At 32.7% G+C, this 19,798-nt stretch overlaps 1 protein-coding gene across 7 annotated transcripts in view; it reads right to left on the bottom strand.

Annotated features, from left to right (window-relative positions):
• Nucleotides 1-19,798, bottom strand: part of ATP11B (ATPase phospholipid transporting 11B (putative)) — a 115,596-nt gene that overhangs the window by 23,685 nt on the left and 72,113 nt on the right. For all 7 annotated transcript variants that reach the window (XR_007408062.1, XM_025451515.3, XM_025451516.3 and 4 more), the window contains 6 exons: nt 17,155-17,308; nt 15,761-15,863; nt 12,119-12,264; nt 10,888-10,947; nt 9,493-9,620; nt 8,245-8,383 (listed from right to left, as the gene is read on the bottom strand). Coding sequence is in view for 6 of the 7 variants with exons in the window: in XM_025451515.3 (XP_025307300.1) it covers nt 8,245-8,383; nt 9,493-9,620; nt 10,888-10,947; nt 12,119-12,264; nt 15,761-15,863; nt 17,155-17,308 (730 nt within the window). In the remaining variant the exon portion in view is untranslated. The remainder of the gene's footprint in view (nt 1-8,244; nt 8,384-9,492; nt 9,621-10,887; nt 10,948-12,118; nt 12,265-15,760; nt 15,864-17,154; nt 17,309-19,798) is intronic.

Below are 19,798 nucleotides of genomic sequence, written 5' to 3'. Positions count from 1 at the left end.
TCTCACTTCCTCTAACGTGCACTACACATCTCATTTTCTATCAACTGCCTGGAATATTACTAGTCCTTTAAATATTTTCCTCACGAGTAAATTAACATACAGGGGAATTCTATTATGAACTAGATAATCGAAGTTATATTAATCGTATAAACTTTTATTCAAAGAAATTTGTATTTACTTGTAGGGATTAAATTGGTTCTTCAATGATCTGATCGGTAATTATAGTTAAATCATTTACACTAAAATAAGATACTGTATTCTCTAGGGAATATAGATACAAAACAGTATATTTCTAGTCTTAACAGAGAACTCTTACCATTTGATGGTCAAGTTTCAACAGCCAATGACATGTATAGCATGAAAAAAATTACTTAAGGACAGGATATAAGGGGAGAAATCATTATAGTTTCAAGAAAAAAAATAGTGAATGGTATAAAAAGGTTTATTTTCTCTTTATCTCAAAATTACAACCTGAAATTTCATTTGCTCAGTCTACCTTGTATTGCTAATTAATCTGGCAAATGGTCCAGACCTAGAAGACTTGATGAAGGGGTGAATTACTTTTTCTTCCTTAATCCTTTCTATCTCATTAAATATTTAATGTGGTGGAATAGTGTACAATATATATTTTAGAAGGGTACTAAGGCTCTGACAATTCCAATGTCTCCACTGGAGAAATCTAACGGGAATTAGAATACTCTAATAGCTTTTCTCTTTTCTCTCAATCCTTCATTTTTGTAATTTCAATTATTTTAGTTTTTCAAATTGGGTATAATTTCATAAAGAGCAAAAGTCACTAAGGGTAGACATTTTCCTTTGAGTTCCTGTACACTTTAGCAGAACAAAAACAAAATGAACAAGCAAATTAAAAAAACCCTTACTTGGGCCAGATATCATTTTAAATAGTAGTTACCTAGTTCATAATTTTTATACCAGACCACTGATAATGAGTGGAGTAGATAATAGAATTTTGAGTTCCTGAGGTAACAGGCTTTAATCCTCCTTATGAAGTCTTTGGTTGAAACCACTAGAGAAGCAGAATGTTGTGTACGGTTGGGATGGGAACTCAGCTACCTCTGAAACTCTTCTGATATTTTCTTCCCTACATCACAGTTTTCCACTTTCATCAGACTACAATTCCCTTGTTTCTGTTTCCTTCATTGTAGTGTTTTAGTCTTCTAATATACCCTTACCCAAACTGATATGCTTTGCTTGTGGATCCTACAGAAGTCTACTTTAACTGGAGGTGAGCTCTCTGAACTCTTTGAATCTGAATTGTTCCTCCACCTTCTTTCTTATCTCTCATCTTAAGTAGCATCTTCCCCATCTGTAATTTTAAATAGCTTTTTCCCTGAGAAAGTTACCTTGCTGAGATCACAGAAAGACAATATAAACTATTTCCAAAAATATTCTGAATAGCAACACTGACAGAACAAGTGTGTCCCAAGATGAGATGACTTACTCTGCAGAGATCAACAAAGGAGGAAAAATAAATTTTTCTTTTAAAAAAATCCCATAGTCATTTGTTTTTAGTCCCTCTTAATTTACTTAAACATTCTTCATTCGTGTTTACCTCCCAGTTATTTAGCTTTTTTAAAAAAGTGATTTCCTAAGTAGTCAAATTCACAGAAACAGAAAGAATAGTGATTTCCAGGGGCCGGGAAGAGGGGATAATGGGTGGTTGTTTACAGTTACAGTTTTTCAAGAAGAAAGAGTTTTGAAGATCTGTTGCACAACGATATGAATATACTTAACATTACTGAACTGTACTCTAAAAAATGTTAGGATGGTTTAAAAAAAAGTACCAAAAATAAAAAATTAAAAAAAAAAAAAGTACCAGATTCTTCTACAAAACAGGGAAGAATATCCAGTGGGAAAAAGACTGTCTCTTCAACAGCTGGTATTGGAAAAATTTGGGCAGCAACATGCAAAATAAACAAACTGGACCACTTTCTTATACCACATACAAACATAAATTTAAAATGGATAGAAAGCCTAGATATGAGACGTGAAGCCATAAAAATCCTAGAAGAGAACACAGGCAGTAACTTCTTTGACACTAGTCTTAGCAACTTTTTTTACATAGGTCTCCTGAGGCATGGGAAACAAATGCAAAAATAAACTATTGGGATTACATCAAAATAAAAAGCTCCCACACAGTGAAGGAAATAATCAGCAAAACTAAAAGACAACCTATGGAATGGAAGAAAATATCTTCAAATAACAAAGCCAATAAAAGGTTAGTATCTAAAATATATAAAGAACTTAAAAAACTCAACACACACACACACACACAAAATAATCCAGATAAAAATAAGCAGAAGATATGGATAGATATTTCTCCAAAGAAGACATCCAAAGGGGCAAGAGACACATGAAGATCCTCATCATCACTTACTATCAGGGAAATACAAATCAAAACTACAATGAGGTATCACCTCACACTTATCGGAATGGCTAAAGTCAACAACAGAAGAAACAACAGGCATTGGCGAGGATGTGGAGAAAAAGGAACCCTCTTATACTGTTGGTGAGAATGCAAACTGACACAGCCACTGTGGGAAACAGTATGGAGATTCCTCAAAAAGTTAAAAATAGAACTACCCTATGATTCAGCAATTTGCACTATTAGGTATTTACAAAGAGTACAAAAACACTAATTCAAAGAGATACATGCATCCTTATGTTTATAGCAACCTTATTTACAATAGCCAAATTACAGAAGTAGCCTAAGTGTCCAGTGATTGATGAATGGACAAAGATGAGGAGGCATATATATACAATGAAATATTATTGAGCCATAGAAAAGAATGAGATCTTGCCATTTGCACCAACATGGGTGAGTTGAACTAGAGAGTATAATGCTAAGTGAAAGTGAAATAAGTTAGTCAGAGGCAGACAAATACCATATGATTTCACTCATGTGGAATTTAAGAAACAAAACAAATATGTAAAGGGAAAAAAAAGAGAGATAACCAAAAAACAGACACTTAATTATAGAGAACTGATGGTTACCAGAGGGGAGGTGGGTGGGAGGATGGGTGAAATAGGTAGTGGGGATTATGGAGTACATCTGTTTCATATGGAATTGCTGAATAGTATATTGTACACCTGAAACTAATATAACACTGTATGTTAACTGGAATTAAAAACCTTTTAAAAAGTGTCAAATTACATATATATAAATATAAGTGTGTGTACATATATATATATATATGTACACACACACATTTTTTTTTTTAGAGAGAGAGAGAGAGAGCACATGGGTGGACACTCAAGTGCATGGGGCACGGCTGGGGGAGAAGGTAGAGAGGGAGAGAAGGAGAGAGAGAATCAAGCAGGCTCCATGACCAGCATGGAGCCAGGCACGAGGCTCAATCTCATGACCCTGAGATCATGACCTCAGCTGAAATCAAGAGTTGGACACTTAACCAACTGAGCCACCTAGTAGCCCCTCAAATTATATATTTTTAAATATGTACAGTTTACTGTATATAAAATACAACTCAATTTTTTAAACAATGATTTTTAAACAATGACTTTATGTCTTTTTTTTTTAAACAATGATTTCATGGAATTCAGTTTTTCTATTATTTTTTGAGAACTTAAATTAAAAAAAATTTTAAAAAATATTTTTAAGTAATCTCTACACCCACTGGGGGGCTTGAACTTATGACACTGAGATTGAGAGTCACATGTCCTACTGACTGGGCCAGACAAGGGCCCCAGGAGAACTTAAACATTTTTAAAGTTACATCAAGATCTGAGTGACTTATTTCACTTAGCATTATGATTTCACTCACTTGTACAATTTAAGAAACAAAACAAATGAGCAATGGGGAGAAAAGAGAGGGAGACAAACCAAGAAACAGACTCTCTCTCTCTTTTTTTTTTTTAAGAAACAGACTCTTAAATAGAGAACACAAACTGATGCTTACCAGAAAGGGGGAGGGGGGAGTGAGAGGATGGGTTAAATAGGTGATGGGGAGATTAAGGAGTCCACTTGTCATGATGAGCCCCGGATAATACATGAAGTATTGAATCACTACATTGCACACCGGAAACTAACATAACACTGTATGTTAATTAACTGGAATCAGAATAAAAACTTAAAAAAAAAGTTTTTCTCAAAAACAAAGTAACATCAAGATCTCTAACAAATATGCTATAATAATTTTACTTTTTGTGAAAAATTCTTTAAATAAAAAAGAAATGGTGATTGTACTTTTCTGTAAAGCATATTTAAAATCACCAAAAAAGGTGATCCTCTTGGATTATAGAACTAATTTAAAGCTTTATGCTCAGCTCATTTTTAGCTCTGAAAATAAAATGAGAATATTACCCAAGCAATATATTCACCAAATTACTAATCTGTGACTTTTGGACAAATGTTTGTGATGACACTACTGCATTGTAAGAGAAGCCTCAGGTTTTAATTCCTATTTCAAACATTATGAGTATCTTAAGCCTGCATAAGGCTAGGAAAATTTTACATGAATTTAATTCTTCTACTATTCCGAAGAAAAACAATTCAAAATTAGTCACCATGTCTTTTTAAAATGGTGCTCTGAAGGTAAAGATCTGCCCATAGGAAAGCAGTTTTTAGAAACACAAACAAGTACTCAGTCATGTCATATACATTCTTCCAGTCTTTCCAAATCTAAGAGAAAATTTATCAGGACTCTTTTATTTTACTAACAGAAAGGAAGATCTATTAAAAAAGATCTGAGAATATATGAGGAATGAATAGTTCTTTCCTAGTTAAACAGAAATTAAGAATGAGTGAATACTTCAAAAATACTTGAAAATTCACACCTATAATATTTATGATACTGCTAGACACTCATACAAAAAAATGGGGGAGTAGAATCTTAACTTTCCCATAACTGTCCTACTCTATCTGGACTTCAAACTATTTTAACTTTTTTTTCCTGCTCCTCTTTCAGGATCACTTATTTGCATCAACTTCATCTTCACCTCCAGCCACTCCTTTCCCAGTACTTCCCCCAATAATGTTTTCTACTTCAAGTTTTCAACTGTTTGTAGACTTCTTGGGCATACAAGAATAATTACTGGAAAACAGAAAGCATTCAACACATCCAGTGTTGAATGCGACATGGGCTAGATGTCTAAAAGGATTTTCAGTACAGGAAATTGTAGAGGGAGCAAAAAGACAGAGGTCTATGGGTTCACAGAGCCTGAAGAATAGATGGTCCTAAGAGAGACTTTGGGAAAAAGAGACAAGACTCTAGAGGAAACATAACAATGGCTTGGAACTAGAAAGGAGCACAGTATGTTCTGAGAGAGCCAGCAGGAACAGTTTAACTTACTTAAAGAGGAGAGAGATTCTGGGAGAAGTAGATCAGAAGGGACCAAGAATGAGAGGGTCTTCAAGATAATGACTGGATGGTAAAAATAACAACTAACATTGCCAAGACTTATTGAGTACTTCTATATGCTAGCCACTATGCCCAATGCTCTACATATATCAGTTAATCCTCATAGCAAACCTACAATAAGGATTATGCTCCTATAATTTTTCAGGTGAGGAAATGGGAGTTTAAGAGTGGTTAACTAACTCATCTCAAACAACTTGTCTCAAATCACTTCAAGTGTCAGGATGTGGATCCAATTCACCTGATTCCAATGTGGGCTTCTTTTCCACTGTACCTAGTATTGGTGGTAGGGTATCCTAGATTAATTTCTAATGGTATATATCAGAGTGGTAGAACTGGTAGGCTAAAAGGGGAAAAGAAGTTAATGATTTACAATTTGAGGTTTTTTTTTTTTTTTTAAAAAGGAAACCAACAATATGTGGTAAAGAGAAAAAACTTTTGTATGAGAGACCAAACAATTTATCTTAAGATTTTATCTTTTCGGTGCCTGGGTGGCTCAGTCAGTTAAGCATCTGACTCTTGATTTCAGCTCAGGTCATGATCTCAGGATCTTGAGATCAAGCCCCGAGTTGGGCTCTGCACTGGGTGTGGAGCCTGCTTGAGATTCTCTTTCTCTCTCATCTTTCCCCACACCTTACCCTATGTGCATGTGCTAATTAAAAAAATTATTGTTTGTATATAGTATGCTCGATTTTAGAAGAGTCACTAAACACAAGAAACAAATTTAATTTTCAAATTAAGGGAATACTTAAATTATGTAATAGAATATTATATAGCCATGGAAAGTATTTTAAAAGCATTTTTAATACATGGAAAATCATTTAGGCTATAATGGGGATAATTATAAAGCTATCATTGAGAAATGGGGGAAATAAATTATGACATTAATAGAAAATAGCAAAAAATAAAAAAGAATGGGTGAAACATGTTAAAATCCTAGAGGTAATTATGTTTAGGTAGAAGGAGTAAAGGTGATTTAATTTTCTTTATGGTCTTTCTTATATATTTCAAATTTATCATAATGGACATGTACTACTTTTAAAATCAGGAAAGAAGTAGTAACTAGCAACAAGAAATTTAATTTCCTTTCACAATAACATGTTCCTTCTTCCTCTTTTTCCTTCTGTCCAGTTTTCACTCCAGTATTTCAGGTAGAAATGGGCATACTTACTCATCTATTTGTGAGTTTGCTGGTCCTTGCACAGGTGGCACTATTGCGCAGAAAAGCACCGGGCTAATAACTTTTTTCTCAAAGGAACTTAGGATCATGGCTAAGCACACAGGCTTTGAAGTCATACAGATCGGAGTTGGAATTCCATTCCTGTAATTTTCTTACTGTGTAACCTGAGGCAAGTTTCTTAAACTCTCTGGGGTTAATTTTCTAATACGCAAGAAGTAATAGATAATATTTTCCTTACAGAGGATTATTATAATTTAATAAGCCAATACGTACACTTGACACAAAGCAACAACTCAGTAAGAAGTAGTATTTGAGAAGTGCTATAATCTCTATGCTGCACAAATTAGGATAATTTTTGTTCAAAACAGGCTAAATATATCCTCAAATGTGAAGTGGCAGTACTATGTATATGTTCCTGACTGCATCTTAAAAGGATTTGCATGGTTAAAATATCAATTGAAATCCATTTCCTTCATTGTGCTTGCTATATTTTGTTATCATTTCATGTGCTTATTTTTTTGTAACTCACACAAGACTCTAAGCTCCATGAATGACTATGTTAGTTAATATGATATATCCAGAGCCTAGTAAAATACACAAGTATGACTGGTCCTAAATAAATGTCAAAAGATAAAACTTCATATTCTCCCAATTGCAAATCTTGTATCTCCTGTCTCAAAACATATTTTGTAATACTACACAGTGAAAAAGGGAAACTAAAGGTGACAAGCATTAACAATCTATAATAGTACCACTGCTATCTCTTTCCTCCTAAGTCATGCAGCTAAGCCTTAGAAAGAGGCCTAACTCAGCCAGGAGTCATCCTGAGCTCTCCACAATCAGGACAGTGTAACAATGTACTGTGTGGCACTCTTTCTCAATTTCACATGAGAGAAAAGTGGTCATTCTAAATAGTAACAACATTCTCAGAATTGCTAGTGCGTACTGAAGAGTAAGGTAGCACACTTCCTAAGCATACCAAAAAAAAAAAAAAAAAAAAAAAAAATCACATAATTAAAACCAAAAACTAAACATGAAGTCTTTGTTCTCATATGAAAAATGAGGATCATAATCTCTTGAACAGGATTATTCTGAAGAATAATGGAGATGGAGCATGTTAACACTTAGCACAATAGTAAGCACTGCATAGACAATAATTATTATTAAAACAATCTTGAAGGGAACAGCATGGAGGGGTATATCCTTTCTGTGAATTTTTTTTTAAAGATTTATTTATTTGAGAGAGACAGAGAGAAAGCACATGTGTGGAGGGAGGAGCAGAGGGAGAGAATCTTTAAGCAGATTCCCCACTGAGTGCAGAACCTGACATAGGGAGTAATCTCACAATCCTGAGATCATGACCTGAGCTGAAACTGATTCAGATGCTTACCTGAGCCACCCAGGTGCCCACCCAGGAATATGAATTTATTTCTGAATAGCAAAACTGCGTGGTAACTTGAGTTTCATATTAATATTACATTGTATTGCCTTTATCTTAGCTTTTACTTGAAATCTTTTTATAATTGCTTTTCAATTTAGTATCTACAATTTTATAATTTGAATTGAATTTTACTTTTTTATGAAAGTCATAAAAAATCAAATTAAATCAAGTTATTAACAAGTATTCATTTAAAAAATGATATATTTAAAAAAAATGATATATTTTACCTGGCCATTTCCAAGCAGAGATATATCTTTTCCTATTAGGAAATAGGATCCAAAAAAGAAAATAAAGGCATGACTGAAACCCAGGATGGTCCAATAAAGAAATGTCTTAATGCTTAGTTGACGGTTTTTACTAATGTCTCTGAATATTTAAAAAAAAAAAAAGAGAGAGAGAGAAAAAAAGGAACATATTAGGATTCATACTTATGAACCTACTAAATGATTATTACAATTTGATAATTATAAAACAAGATGGAGTTTTAATTTAAAATTGCTTAAAAATATTACAGCAAGAATAAACTTGAATTTACAAATCACTGTTTATAATAATATATATTGATGTAACAGCTTACAATTCACATAATGTATTCAAATACATTTTCTCATTTAAGAAAGGAACATGATATAGGCATTATAATTCAGTTCATTATAATTCATTATAATTCAGATATAGGCATTATAATTCAGTTGTGCAAAGTTGATCTATCTGTATTATATTCTGTTGTAAACATTCACTCACTCTGCTATGACTCTCTTTTTAGTGGGCTCTTTTAAGTTTGGTTTATCACTGAGGCTCCTAATCAATTTCATATCCATCAGTAGCTATGGGAAAACAGCCTGTACTAATCTTAGGTCAAGCCCAGTCTTAGGCATCTTGGGAAATGAAGGTGAGTTACTGTCATTTCTGAATGACTGAGTATCTGTAAGAGTGGACGTCAGGTTAATGAGGACCATAAGCTAGCTGGTCCTAGGAATAGTTCCACAACTCTGATTATTTACTTGGTTCTGGAGAAGCAGGGAGGGATAACCCAGAAGATCTGGAACGGGAATTAATATCCTCAACTCCACATTTTGCATTGATTATGACTCATTAATTTGTCAATGCTAGAACATGAACATTTTTTTAGAAACTCAAGAGAGATAACCAATTACTGGATAACTTCTTTTGTGCACACAAAATGGATTATTACTGGTTTACAACAATAAATGCAAATTACACAACTGCCGAATGCATTCCTAGTATAAAAGTGTTCATTCCTAAAAACACTAGAAAAATTATTCAAATTTTTTCTTTGATGTTCAACAATTATAAGCCATAAACTAAAGTACTTTCCTCAGTAAAGTATTAATAACTAAGAAACTACCTAATATATTTGCTTCTTTATAAGGTGCTTTCAAACACTGTTAACTATGTAATATATAATTTGCAATCAAAGGCATTATGGAAATTTAATACTGGAAAATACTTACCGATAGAGGGTGGGCTTGCTCTGTAGTACATGAGGATCTATATGCTGTTCCAATAGACTATATATCAGAATAGGTAGGGAAGTAAAACAAATATTGTATAAAGTCAGGTACACGCTGTCATACAGTGTCTAGAAAGAAAAATGGTAGAAATTTTGAGATTCTAATATGTATTACTGTTAGGTATATGATGACAAAGAAGTATATTAAAAATAAGCATAAGAATTATATAGTTTTACTTTTATGGCTCTGTCTTCCTAAGTCCTACATTTCCTTTAAAGCATGATCCAATGCCCAAGCAGATATTTTGAATTTAGAATTACGAGTTGTAAACAGAAAAGAGTGATTAAAGATAGAGACAACTCAAGAGAAATCTAACATAATTAAGCTCTTCTTATTCCTTTTTTTTTTTTTTTTAAAGATTTTTATTTGAGAGAGAGAGAGCAAGAGAGAGCATGATGAACAGGGTAAGGGGCAGAGGCAGAGGGAGAGGGAGAAGCAGACTCCTGAGTGAGCAGGGAGCCCCACAGGGGCTCGATCCCAGGACCCTGGGATCATGACCCAAGCTGAAGGCAGAGGTAGACGCTTAACAGACTGCGCCACACTGATGCCCCAAGCTCTTGTTATTTCAATTAATTAGAACAAATGTCTCAATCAATTAGATATATAGTGTGGTATGTGAAAAGTGTGCTCAATTAGTCAAAAGCTGTAAGTTCTACTACGGTTAGCTATGTGATTCTGGACAAGTTATTTAATTTCTGTGGATTTTAATTTCATTTTCTATAAAATAAGGTAGATTGGGAATGACAAATACATGACAGTATATACAACCACAGACCCATATGTGCTCATTATAGCTACTATTAACCAATTATTGGGTTTTCTGAGCTTATAGCTTTAGAACTCTTTTCAATGTAGCATTCCTGGTGTCCTCTATCAATTATTTAGAGTTAGCTTCTGAGATAAAGCCTGTATGTATGTCATTCCTAGACTAAGTCACTAAGCTTTCTTCCCAATCCAAAAAAATTCTGTCAAAAAATAAATGAGGTAATCTCCCTACTAGTTACCCTGACACGGCATGATATAGAGTTTACAGAAATATTAGATATAAGTTGAAAAAAGTTACCCATATTCTCTCATAAGCTGTTTAGAGTAAATATCTATTTTTTAGAAAGTAACCAGAATTAAAATATATTTTGGTATTAACATTCACTTTAAACTGAAAATCAGAATAAATACTGTCAATATTATATTGATCAAATACACTAGGAAAGTTTTGTCTACTTATCTGCAGGAGTAGGAAAAATGTAAAAAAAAATCCATCCAAGTATCTATCAGAAACTGAATATATACACCCTTTATTCTAAAAGGATAAATCAAAAGCTTCTATTTACTTACTTGTTGAGAAAACAAACAGTAGAACTGATATAAAAATTGGGGTGTGATAAAGCACACATTCTGAAAAACAAGATAAAATGGAAATAATTAAAATACTTGTGTCTAAAAGAGAAATAATTTCTAAAAATGGCTATTAAAAGAGTCCAGAAACACAATCTCAGTTGATGTGGTAAGTAGAAGATCTGCTCATAAGAACTTGTCCCATTATTTAAAAATATCTGAAAGAACTCTAAGCAGGATCACAAATGTCAGAATGAAAATACCTTGGACCTTCATTGCTAAGCAATGTTGTAATTTTGATTTTATAGCCTTCCAGTTATTATTCAATTCTTTTCATATACAATAAGTATAATTTATTTAAACTTTAGGGCTATAATAGCTTTAAAATAAAAGTTATTTAAAATAAATGGAGCTAGAAAAACGCCTTTTCATTTCAATGTACTTATAACACAGCAAAAGCTGTAATAATAAGGTGGAGAAAAACTGCCACCATCATTTAATAGCAATATGCAATCTACCTGTGTTCTTTCATTGGCTTGTAGCTATTATTTATAGAATATATGCAATTATAGGATACTCTAGTGTATTAAATGTCTTGGTATTTAAGAGATCCTATCATGGGTTCTGCTGAAGTTCACCTTCCCCAAAAGAATTAAGAGGTAAAACAGTATTTTAATATAATTAGTTTCCTTGTAATCCTATGTATTTTACTTCATGCATTTAAAGCTCCCTCAATGAGAATACATCTCACTACACTACCAAAAGGTCATTCATGGCACAAAAAGATGAAGAACCTTTGCTTAAAACCACTGTATTAGATGTAAATTAAAACTTAGTGCTGGTTCAGGACAAAATAACATGAAAGAAATAAAATTAGTTACATTTTAATTCATATAAAATAAAATGTATTAATTTTAAGTATGAATTTTGATGCTGACATATACCTGTAACCACCCCCACAATCAAATCAGAGAACTTCTCTATCATGCAAAGTTCTCTTACATCTCTTTCCAGTTGGTGCTTTCACCTGAACCCTTGGCCTCAGGCAACCACTGATTTGCTGTCAGTAAACATTAGATTTATGACAAAAATCTAGATATAGTCCAGAAACTTATTTTAATTACAGAAACAACTTTTAAAAGTATAATTTGAATGGTAATTGCAAATCTTAAATTGAAATCTATAATTACTATGTCAGTAAATGATTGTAAAATATCCCCATGAAACTTACCTTATAAAAAAAATACTGTACAAGGGTAGCTATTCTAATATAATAATAATGACCATGAACAAAAAGCAATTTGGAGAGGAATTTAAATCTAGCTATTGCATAGTCACTGTTTCTTGCAGCTTGTCTTCCTTCTTTACCCATGATTCCTGCAATGAAGACAAAATGGCAAAGTTCATTGATAACTGTTAAGTGTGATTTTCATGATTTATCTGCAAATACCTTAATTATCTGTAGCAGTTGAACCTGAACTTAGGATCGCTATATCCTAATATATAGCAGATAGTAGATTCCCAAAAGATTGTTCAACTTAAATCAAATACATAATTAATACAAAACACAACATATATACCAGGCATGTAACATCAAGTTTCAAAAACTCAGGTTATAATAAAATACAATTAATATAAAAATAATACTGAAAGTTCAAGATCTAATAATAACACCCAATTTTATACCAATAGATGCAAAGTACTACTTAATAGATTTCTAAGGAATAAAATGCTATAAAACAGCTTGAGCTTTGTTATTTCCAATGAATATACCCAAACTGAATGATTTGAACCTAGCAAAAATGAACATGTTTAAAGGTTTTAAAACTTTCCCATATAAGTCAAACAAAATGTGCTATTTATTGAACTTAATTATTTAAAAAGGAAGTCCTAATTTTGTTATTGGATTCAACAGAAATGAAATATTTCAATAAATAGAACAAACATTATACAGAGAAAAAAAGACTTACAAAAACTGTACACACTGCTAAAAATTCTTGCATAATTAATAGTGAGAAGAGCTATCACACTCATAACTTTTTATCTTTCCACAACTGTACCTAAATTAAGTTACACATGAAATAGCAATTCATCATATAGAATGTCTATGCACACACTTTGAACAAATGCTGAGTATATAAATATTTTAAATGCTTAATGTGACAATACTGAGTGCTATTTGTTATTTTATCTAATTGAGGCTGCACAAAATGTGCTTTTTAAAAGTGTAAAATATCACTTGAAATCAATACATAATTTTATCTGATAAATATGACTACATTTTTAAGGATACAGTAATCCTTTCAGTTTAAAAAGAGCTATTGCCAATTCTGTTTTTTCAATTTGGAAACAGCTTGGAAAAATTATTTATCAAAATTATAATTTTTATATTGTCATAAAATTTTCCAAATGTATACATAAAGATAATTATAACACCTAGAGAAGACCACTATTTTCGGTCTATATCCTTTTAGAACTTTCCTTCTGCATTTTTTTGTATGTATATAATATATATACAAACAAGTGTACAAAATGAGATTATTTGTTTTGTAATCTGCTATTGTCATTTAATATATTATGGACATTGTTCATAACATGTTTTTGTCAACTTATTCATTTACTCTCTTAAAAAAATTCCTGGATGAATCATTGCCAGGTCAATAGGAACACATTTAATAATGCAGTGTCTACCAATTCACACTTCCCCCAATACCGTATACAAGGATCTGCTAATTCTATACCTTTGCCAATTCCAGGTTTTATGGTCCTTTGTAATGTTTGCTAATCTGACAGGCAATTTTACCTTGCATTTTTTGCTTATTGAGACTGAACACTTTTTTTCATGCACTTCATTTTAGATATCTCATTTTCTGACAAATGATGATTCACATCCTTCCACATACTTTACCAAAGTGTTTTTCTTATTCTCTTTAATTTGTTAAGACCTTACATACTAGAAATATAAGACTCTGTCATTTATTTTGCATATACTCTTTATTAGATTCTTGTTTCCTTTATAATGGCTTGCTTTCTTTTATACACCAGTGCAGGGCTTGATCTCACAGACCCTGAGACTGTGACCTGAGCCGAAACCAAGACCTGGATGTTCAACTAACTGAGCTACCCAACCACTGCTCTTTAAAGTTATTTTAAATCTTTAGTCCATCTGGAATTTGTTTTGCTATAAGCAATGGAAAGGATTCCAACTTTTTTTCCCTGAAAAACCAAATCAGTTATATATATATATATATACACATATATGTATGTGTGTGTGTTTGTTTGTTTGTTTATTTATTTATTTATTTATCTATCTATCAAGTAATTTGTGTCCCTACTTATTTGGAAAACTTTGTTATAAGCTAAATTTCCAGATGTTTGAATCTATTCTCTTCTCTGGTCTGTCTGTTACCATACTAGAACCAAACTGTTATAAATACTGTAGCTTTTTATGTTTTCATGTATGGCATAGGAAGCTATCATCAAATTGTTATGGAGATTTATGAGAAACAACAGTATATAAACTAGAAAGAAACTTAAGTTATCATAATGAAGAGTTAATTAGCTCAGAAAGGAATTGATTTGAGAGCTACTCCGAAAATATCAGACTTGAGAACTTCTTATCACAGGACGTTATAGAGGTGAATCCAGACAGTAATTAGCTTCTTTTCTAACACTAAAACTTTATCCTTCATTTAAAAACCTCCTAATTTTCACCTTTGCTTCTGTATTTGTATAATAAAGTTATTTAGGAAGATAGGTCAGACTATGGTTTAAATATGAAATGACTGATAAACATAATAAAATGATATTAATATTCTAAATCCAACAAAAATTTTAGACAAAAATAGAAGAGATTAGAATAAAGATTATTAAATTAGATAATTACTTGAAATTTTATATTTATTATTATAGTTTGGTATAACTTTTAAAAAAAATATTTTATTTATTTATTCATGAAAGACAGAGAGAGAGAGAGAGAGAGAGAGAGAGAGGCAGAGACACAGGCAGAGGGAGAAGCAGGCTCCACGCAGGGAGCCCAACGTGGGACTCGATCCCAGGTCTCCAGGATCCCGCCCTAGGCTGAAGGTGGTGCTAAACCTCTGAGCCACCGGGACTGCCCATGGTATAACTTCTTGTTTCCAAAATTGTCATTAGAATGAGTTGCAGAATCTTTAGATTGAAAAACAGAGTAAATAATAATAATAAAAAAATTCTCTGCCTCTCTCTGTGTCTCATGAATAAATAAAATCTTTTTTTTAAAGGTTTTATTTATTTATTCATGAGACACAGAGAGAGAAAAATAAATAAAATCTTAAAAAAAAAAAAGGGACGCCTGGGTGGCTGAGCAGTTAAGTGTCTGCCTGTGGCTCAGGGCATGATACTGGAGTCCCAGGATTGAGTCCCACCTGGGACTCCCTGCATGGAGCCTGCTTCTCTTTCTGTCTATGTCTCTGCCTCTCTCTCTCTGTGTCTCTCATGAATAAATAAATAAAATCTTTAAAAAAAATTAAAAAAAAATTGAAACCATTAAGGCATCTATGTAAATCACAAATTTAGAGTTTAAAAATGATAAAGTAATGTGAGAAAGTACTTTAAAAGGTACAAAATGGCAAGTAAAAATACAAAATTACCTTATTATGAAGGAGAATTGGCAATGGCAATTTCACTAACATGGTATTTATGTCCTTGAAAATCTGTAATTAAAATACTCTAAATATTGGGCTTAATTATAATGGGCTCCTGGGGGGGATACACACTGATATATTACTACACTGCATTATTTATCTGATACTGCACTTTAGTCCACAAAAAAAATTTCAAAATCACCAAATAATTATAACTTTAAAAACTCAGGAAAAAAAAAATCAATCACCTATGCCAACATGTGCTTCTTGTATCATGCTTACATCATTAGCACCATCACCAACAGCCAGTGTTATAGGTTTCTCAGGTGAGATTTTTATCAGTCTTATCACCTGAAAGACATACAACTAATTAGTTATTTATTATAACATTTCAATTTTCTTGTACTATATAGTCATTTATCTGAAATGACTGCAATAAGAACAGGTGAATAATGAAAAAAATTAATTTTGCATCAGACAATAATATGCACTGGAGTTCATTTTCTGAGGAGATGTTAGGAATGCCTTTCAGATATGTCACAGCAAAAGAGAGTACGTTTGGATTTTACAATGGGAGGCAAGAATCTTATATGCAGCCTAAATGTGTAAAAAGCTCAAAAATAATTGTGTTAAAAAATACATAATTGAACTCTGTCAGGAAAAATTTTCTCTTTCTCAGGAAATTATTCTTTTAATTTTAAGTAGAGAGAAGATAATTATTTTCTTGTCATAAAATTTAAGAAATTTTAAAAAGCAGCTGATTAAATTCAATAAAATCAAAAGAAAGGTTTCTTTGGAATTCTTGAACATACATAAAGAACCTAGGCATTAAATCTGGTCTCTGGTTTTAATCTCCACAGACTGGAGTACATATATTATAACATTACAGGCATTTTAACAAAATTCCATTAAGTTAAAAAAAATGTTGGATGTCTAATTTATTAGACCCCTATGAGAAATAGTGTGCAGATGTGGATTTCAAAGGTATTTGTGAAAGATACAGTATGAGACCCAAATTTTAAGTCAAGAGTTATAAAAACCATTTGGATAGGCTTTCACTTGAATCACAACTGAAATTTAAATATTTCTTATATATAGTTTCAAATCACAAGATAATTGGCTTCTCAAATTTTACTAAAGTTTCATCACTTAATAACCACAAAGAAGTTAAGTTATTCTCTGCAAGAATAAGCAGAGATCCACAGAGCCACCCAAAGTTGCAGAACTGAAGTCTTACAGCCTGCCTCACTAGTTAAGTAACTTATGAAACTATAGTTATCATAGTTCAATATATGTCTCAGCAAAATCACAAACTGCTACCCATCAAAGACTTTGTAGGTCATTATGAATAGTTGAAACTAATATTCCCTCTGAAAATTCCATGGCCTAATGTAATTGGTTAAAATTCAGAATGTGAGAAGTGTTTGAGAGTAATAAGATTCATATACTACATACTACCAAACAGAACTAGATAAGGCATTAACCTTAAAGAATACTTTTTTTTTTCTTGAACTCACAACCCTGAGATAAAGACCCGAGCAGAGATCAAGAGTCAGAAGCCCAACCAAGTGAGCCACCCAGTTGCCCCTAAGAATACTTTTAGATCTAAATATGTTTATGGAACATTTTACAACAACCATACCTTTGCTTTTTGCAGTGGTGCCATACGACAGCACAATACAGCGGAACAATTCCTACAAACTTCCATGAACAGTTTTTCATGTTCCCTGAGTGCAAGAGACAGGCTGGTCCCATCCACCACCAGCCCGTGCTGAATCACATGATCCTCTGTAATTCTAAGAGAAGATAATTGATAATTATATCCTGTTAGATACAGTGAAGCCATATTATTTATACTCATTTAGTAAACAAAAAATTCTTACAAAAAGATGTACCATTTACCGAGGCTTTATTGTTATAAAACTGATATGCCAGGGAAGAAACTAAACTATGATTACCTGAAAGCTGAGATTAAGCAGAACTGAGAATAACTGATGTGATGAGTAAAACAAATGATACTCAGTTTTACAATGAATTGATACAGATACAGTAACTATATTTTCTAAAATATGAATTAGAACACATAATCAGAATATTTTCCCAAATTATAGTATGAAAAATCTTCCAAAAATAAAAACATTAATTATACATTTCAGAAACTCTAATTAAAAAAATTAAATGCAATCAACAATGGTCAGGAAAATTCATGAGCTAGATTCACCATGTGGGCAGGAAGGAATGAAAGAATCAAAACTGTCTTTTGATCTTAACCCCTATATTGGACTCTATGTAATGCTAGATATTATTATGGTGGCCATGGATAATACCTCTCTGTGGGCATATGCTATATGAGTACCACTCTAAGTATGATCTGATTACCGGCAGCTGGGCAAACTGTTACCAGGCAGAGATAAGAACTTTGCATTAGTATGTAAATCAACTATAGGACTGGCAAACTATTCTGTTCAATTGTTTCTCCCCTTTCTCTCTTAGTAATAAGATGTTATTGATAAAAGAAACAGTGTAGATTTATATTCTGCTGCAAACTCCTATATATAGTTGAAGGTCAGCACTCAAAGTAGCACTGTGCTACATCCATAAGGAAAATACTATATAGTTCACCACTGGGTTCACAAGTATAACTGACTGCTAGTCAGAAATGTCCCTTCATTTTTATTTCATTTTCCCCAGCTTTGTTGAGATACAGTTGACATATAAAATTAAGGTATGCAACATGATGATTTGCTACACGTATATATTGCAAAATGATGACCACAATTAGGTTAGTTAACACCTCCATCCTCTCATCTAATTACCATTTTTTGGTGTAGTGATAAACTTCAGATCTACTCTATTAACAATTTTTAAATATATAATACAGTGCTGTTAATTACAGTTATCATACTGTACATTAGAATTGCAGAACTTATTCATCTTATATATAAGCTAGAAGTTTGTACCCCTTTGACCATTATCTCTCCTTTTCCCCCACACTCTGGCCTCAGAAACTACCACTCTGTTTCTTTGAGTTCACCTTTTTTAGATTCCACATGTATGTGTTTTTCTCTGACTTACTTCACTTAGCATACTGCCCTCAAGGTCCATCCTGTCACAAAAAATCTCCTATTTTATAGTTGAGTAATACTCCTGTGTATGTACGTACACACACACACCACACTTTTCTTTATCCATTCATCCAACAACAGATACTTTAGTTGTTTCCATTCTTGGCTATTGTGAATGCTGCAATGAACATGGCAGGGAGTGCAAATATTCTTTGGGATGGTGATTGCATTTTCCTTGGATATATATCCAGAGGTAGGACTGTTGGAATCACATAGTAGTTCTATTTTTAGTTTTCTGAGAAACTTCCATATTGTTTTCCATAGTGGCTATATCCTCAATTTTTAAATGAGGAGAACACTATCAACTGAGCAACAAGCTATAAAAACTAAATATGTATCAACAGATTTTAGTCTTATAAAAAAACTTGAGCTAAAATGATGTCTTTTACAGTATGCCTAATCACTACTGTGTTGCACAGTAACTAATAAGTGGTCAACAATTACCTTTTACAATGTAAAATTCTAAAAAATGTATTTTTCTTTTATTAATTTTCTAGTATCTGAAAGCACTACCACATTGACTGTTTTTCTTCCCTACTGGCTAAACTTTACTTAGCAACCTGTGCTGCCTTCAACATGTTGTGTTCAGTCTAAGCACTGCGTGAGCACATGCCTCAGAAGAAGGGATATAGCGAGCAGCCAAGAGTGGGAGAGATCAGATCAGTTTTCCTCTGGAACCTTCCCAAGGCACACTAAATTAGGTTTTCTTCTGGACAGGCTTTATAAGTTATCATAGTATTTCACAATCCATGAGATAATATTTATGAAATATAGGAAAGTACCTCACAGTTCTGGCACATAGTAGGTATCATCGGTTTATCTCTGTGGCTTCACGTCTCAATACCTCTTCCCATACTCTCTTCCCATCTATTGCATTCTCTGGCCATACTGAACTACCATCACCTTGAATGAGCCCCTCCCTCTCTCTCAGCTCTGCAAATTTGCATATGCTGCCCCTTTTGCTTTTTGGTGTTATTCTCTAACCAGTGAACATTTCTTTTAGGAGACAACACAATCTATAGACATCTCGTCTATCCATCCAGAGCTTTCCATCCTTGCCTGTTACAATCCAGTTGTGATAGGTCTATGACAGTCTATTTACTTCATTTTTTTCTACACATTGTAAATATTCTGAGGGTAAACAATATGCTTTATATGACT

Source organism: Canis lupus, chromosome 34 (assembly GCF_003254725.2).
Source record: "Canis lupus dingo isolate Sandy chromosome 34, ASM325472v2, whole genome shotgun sequence".
Classification (NCBI taxonomy): domain Eukaryota; kingdom Metazoa; phylum Chordata; class Mammalia; order Carnivora; family Canidae; genus Canis; species Canis lupus.
The sequence above is the reverse complement of the archived record's forward strand: the minus strand, read 5'-3'. Positions and strand labels throughout refer to the sequence as shown.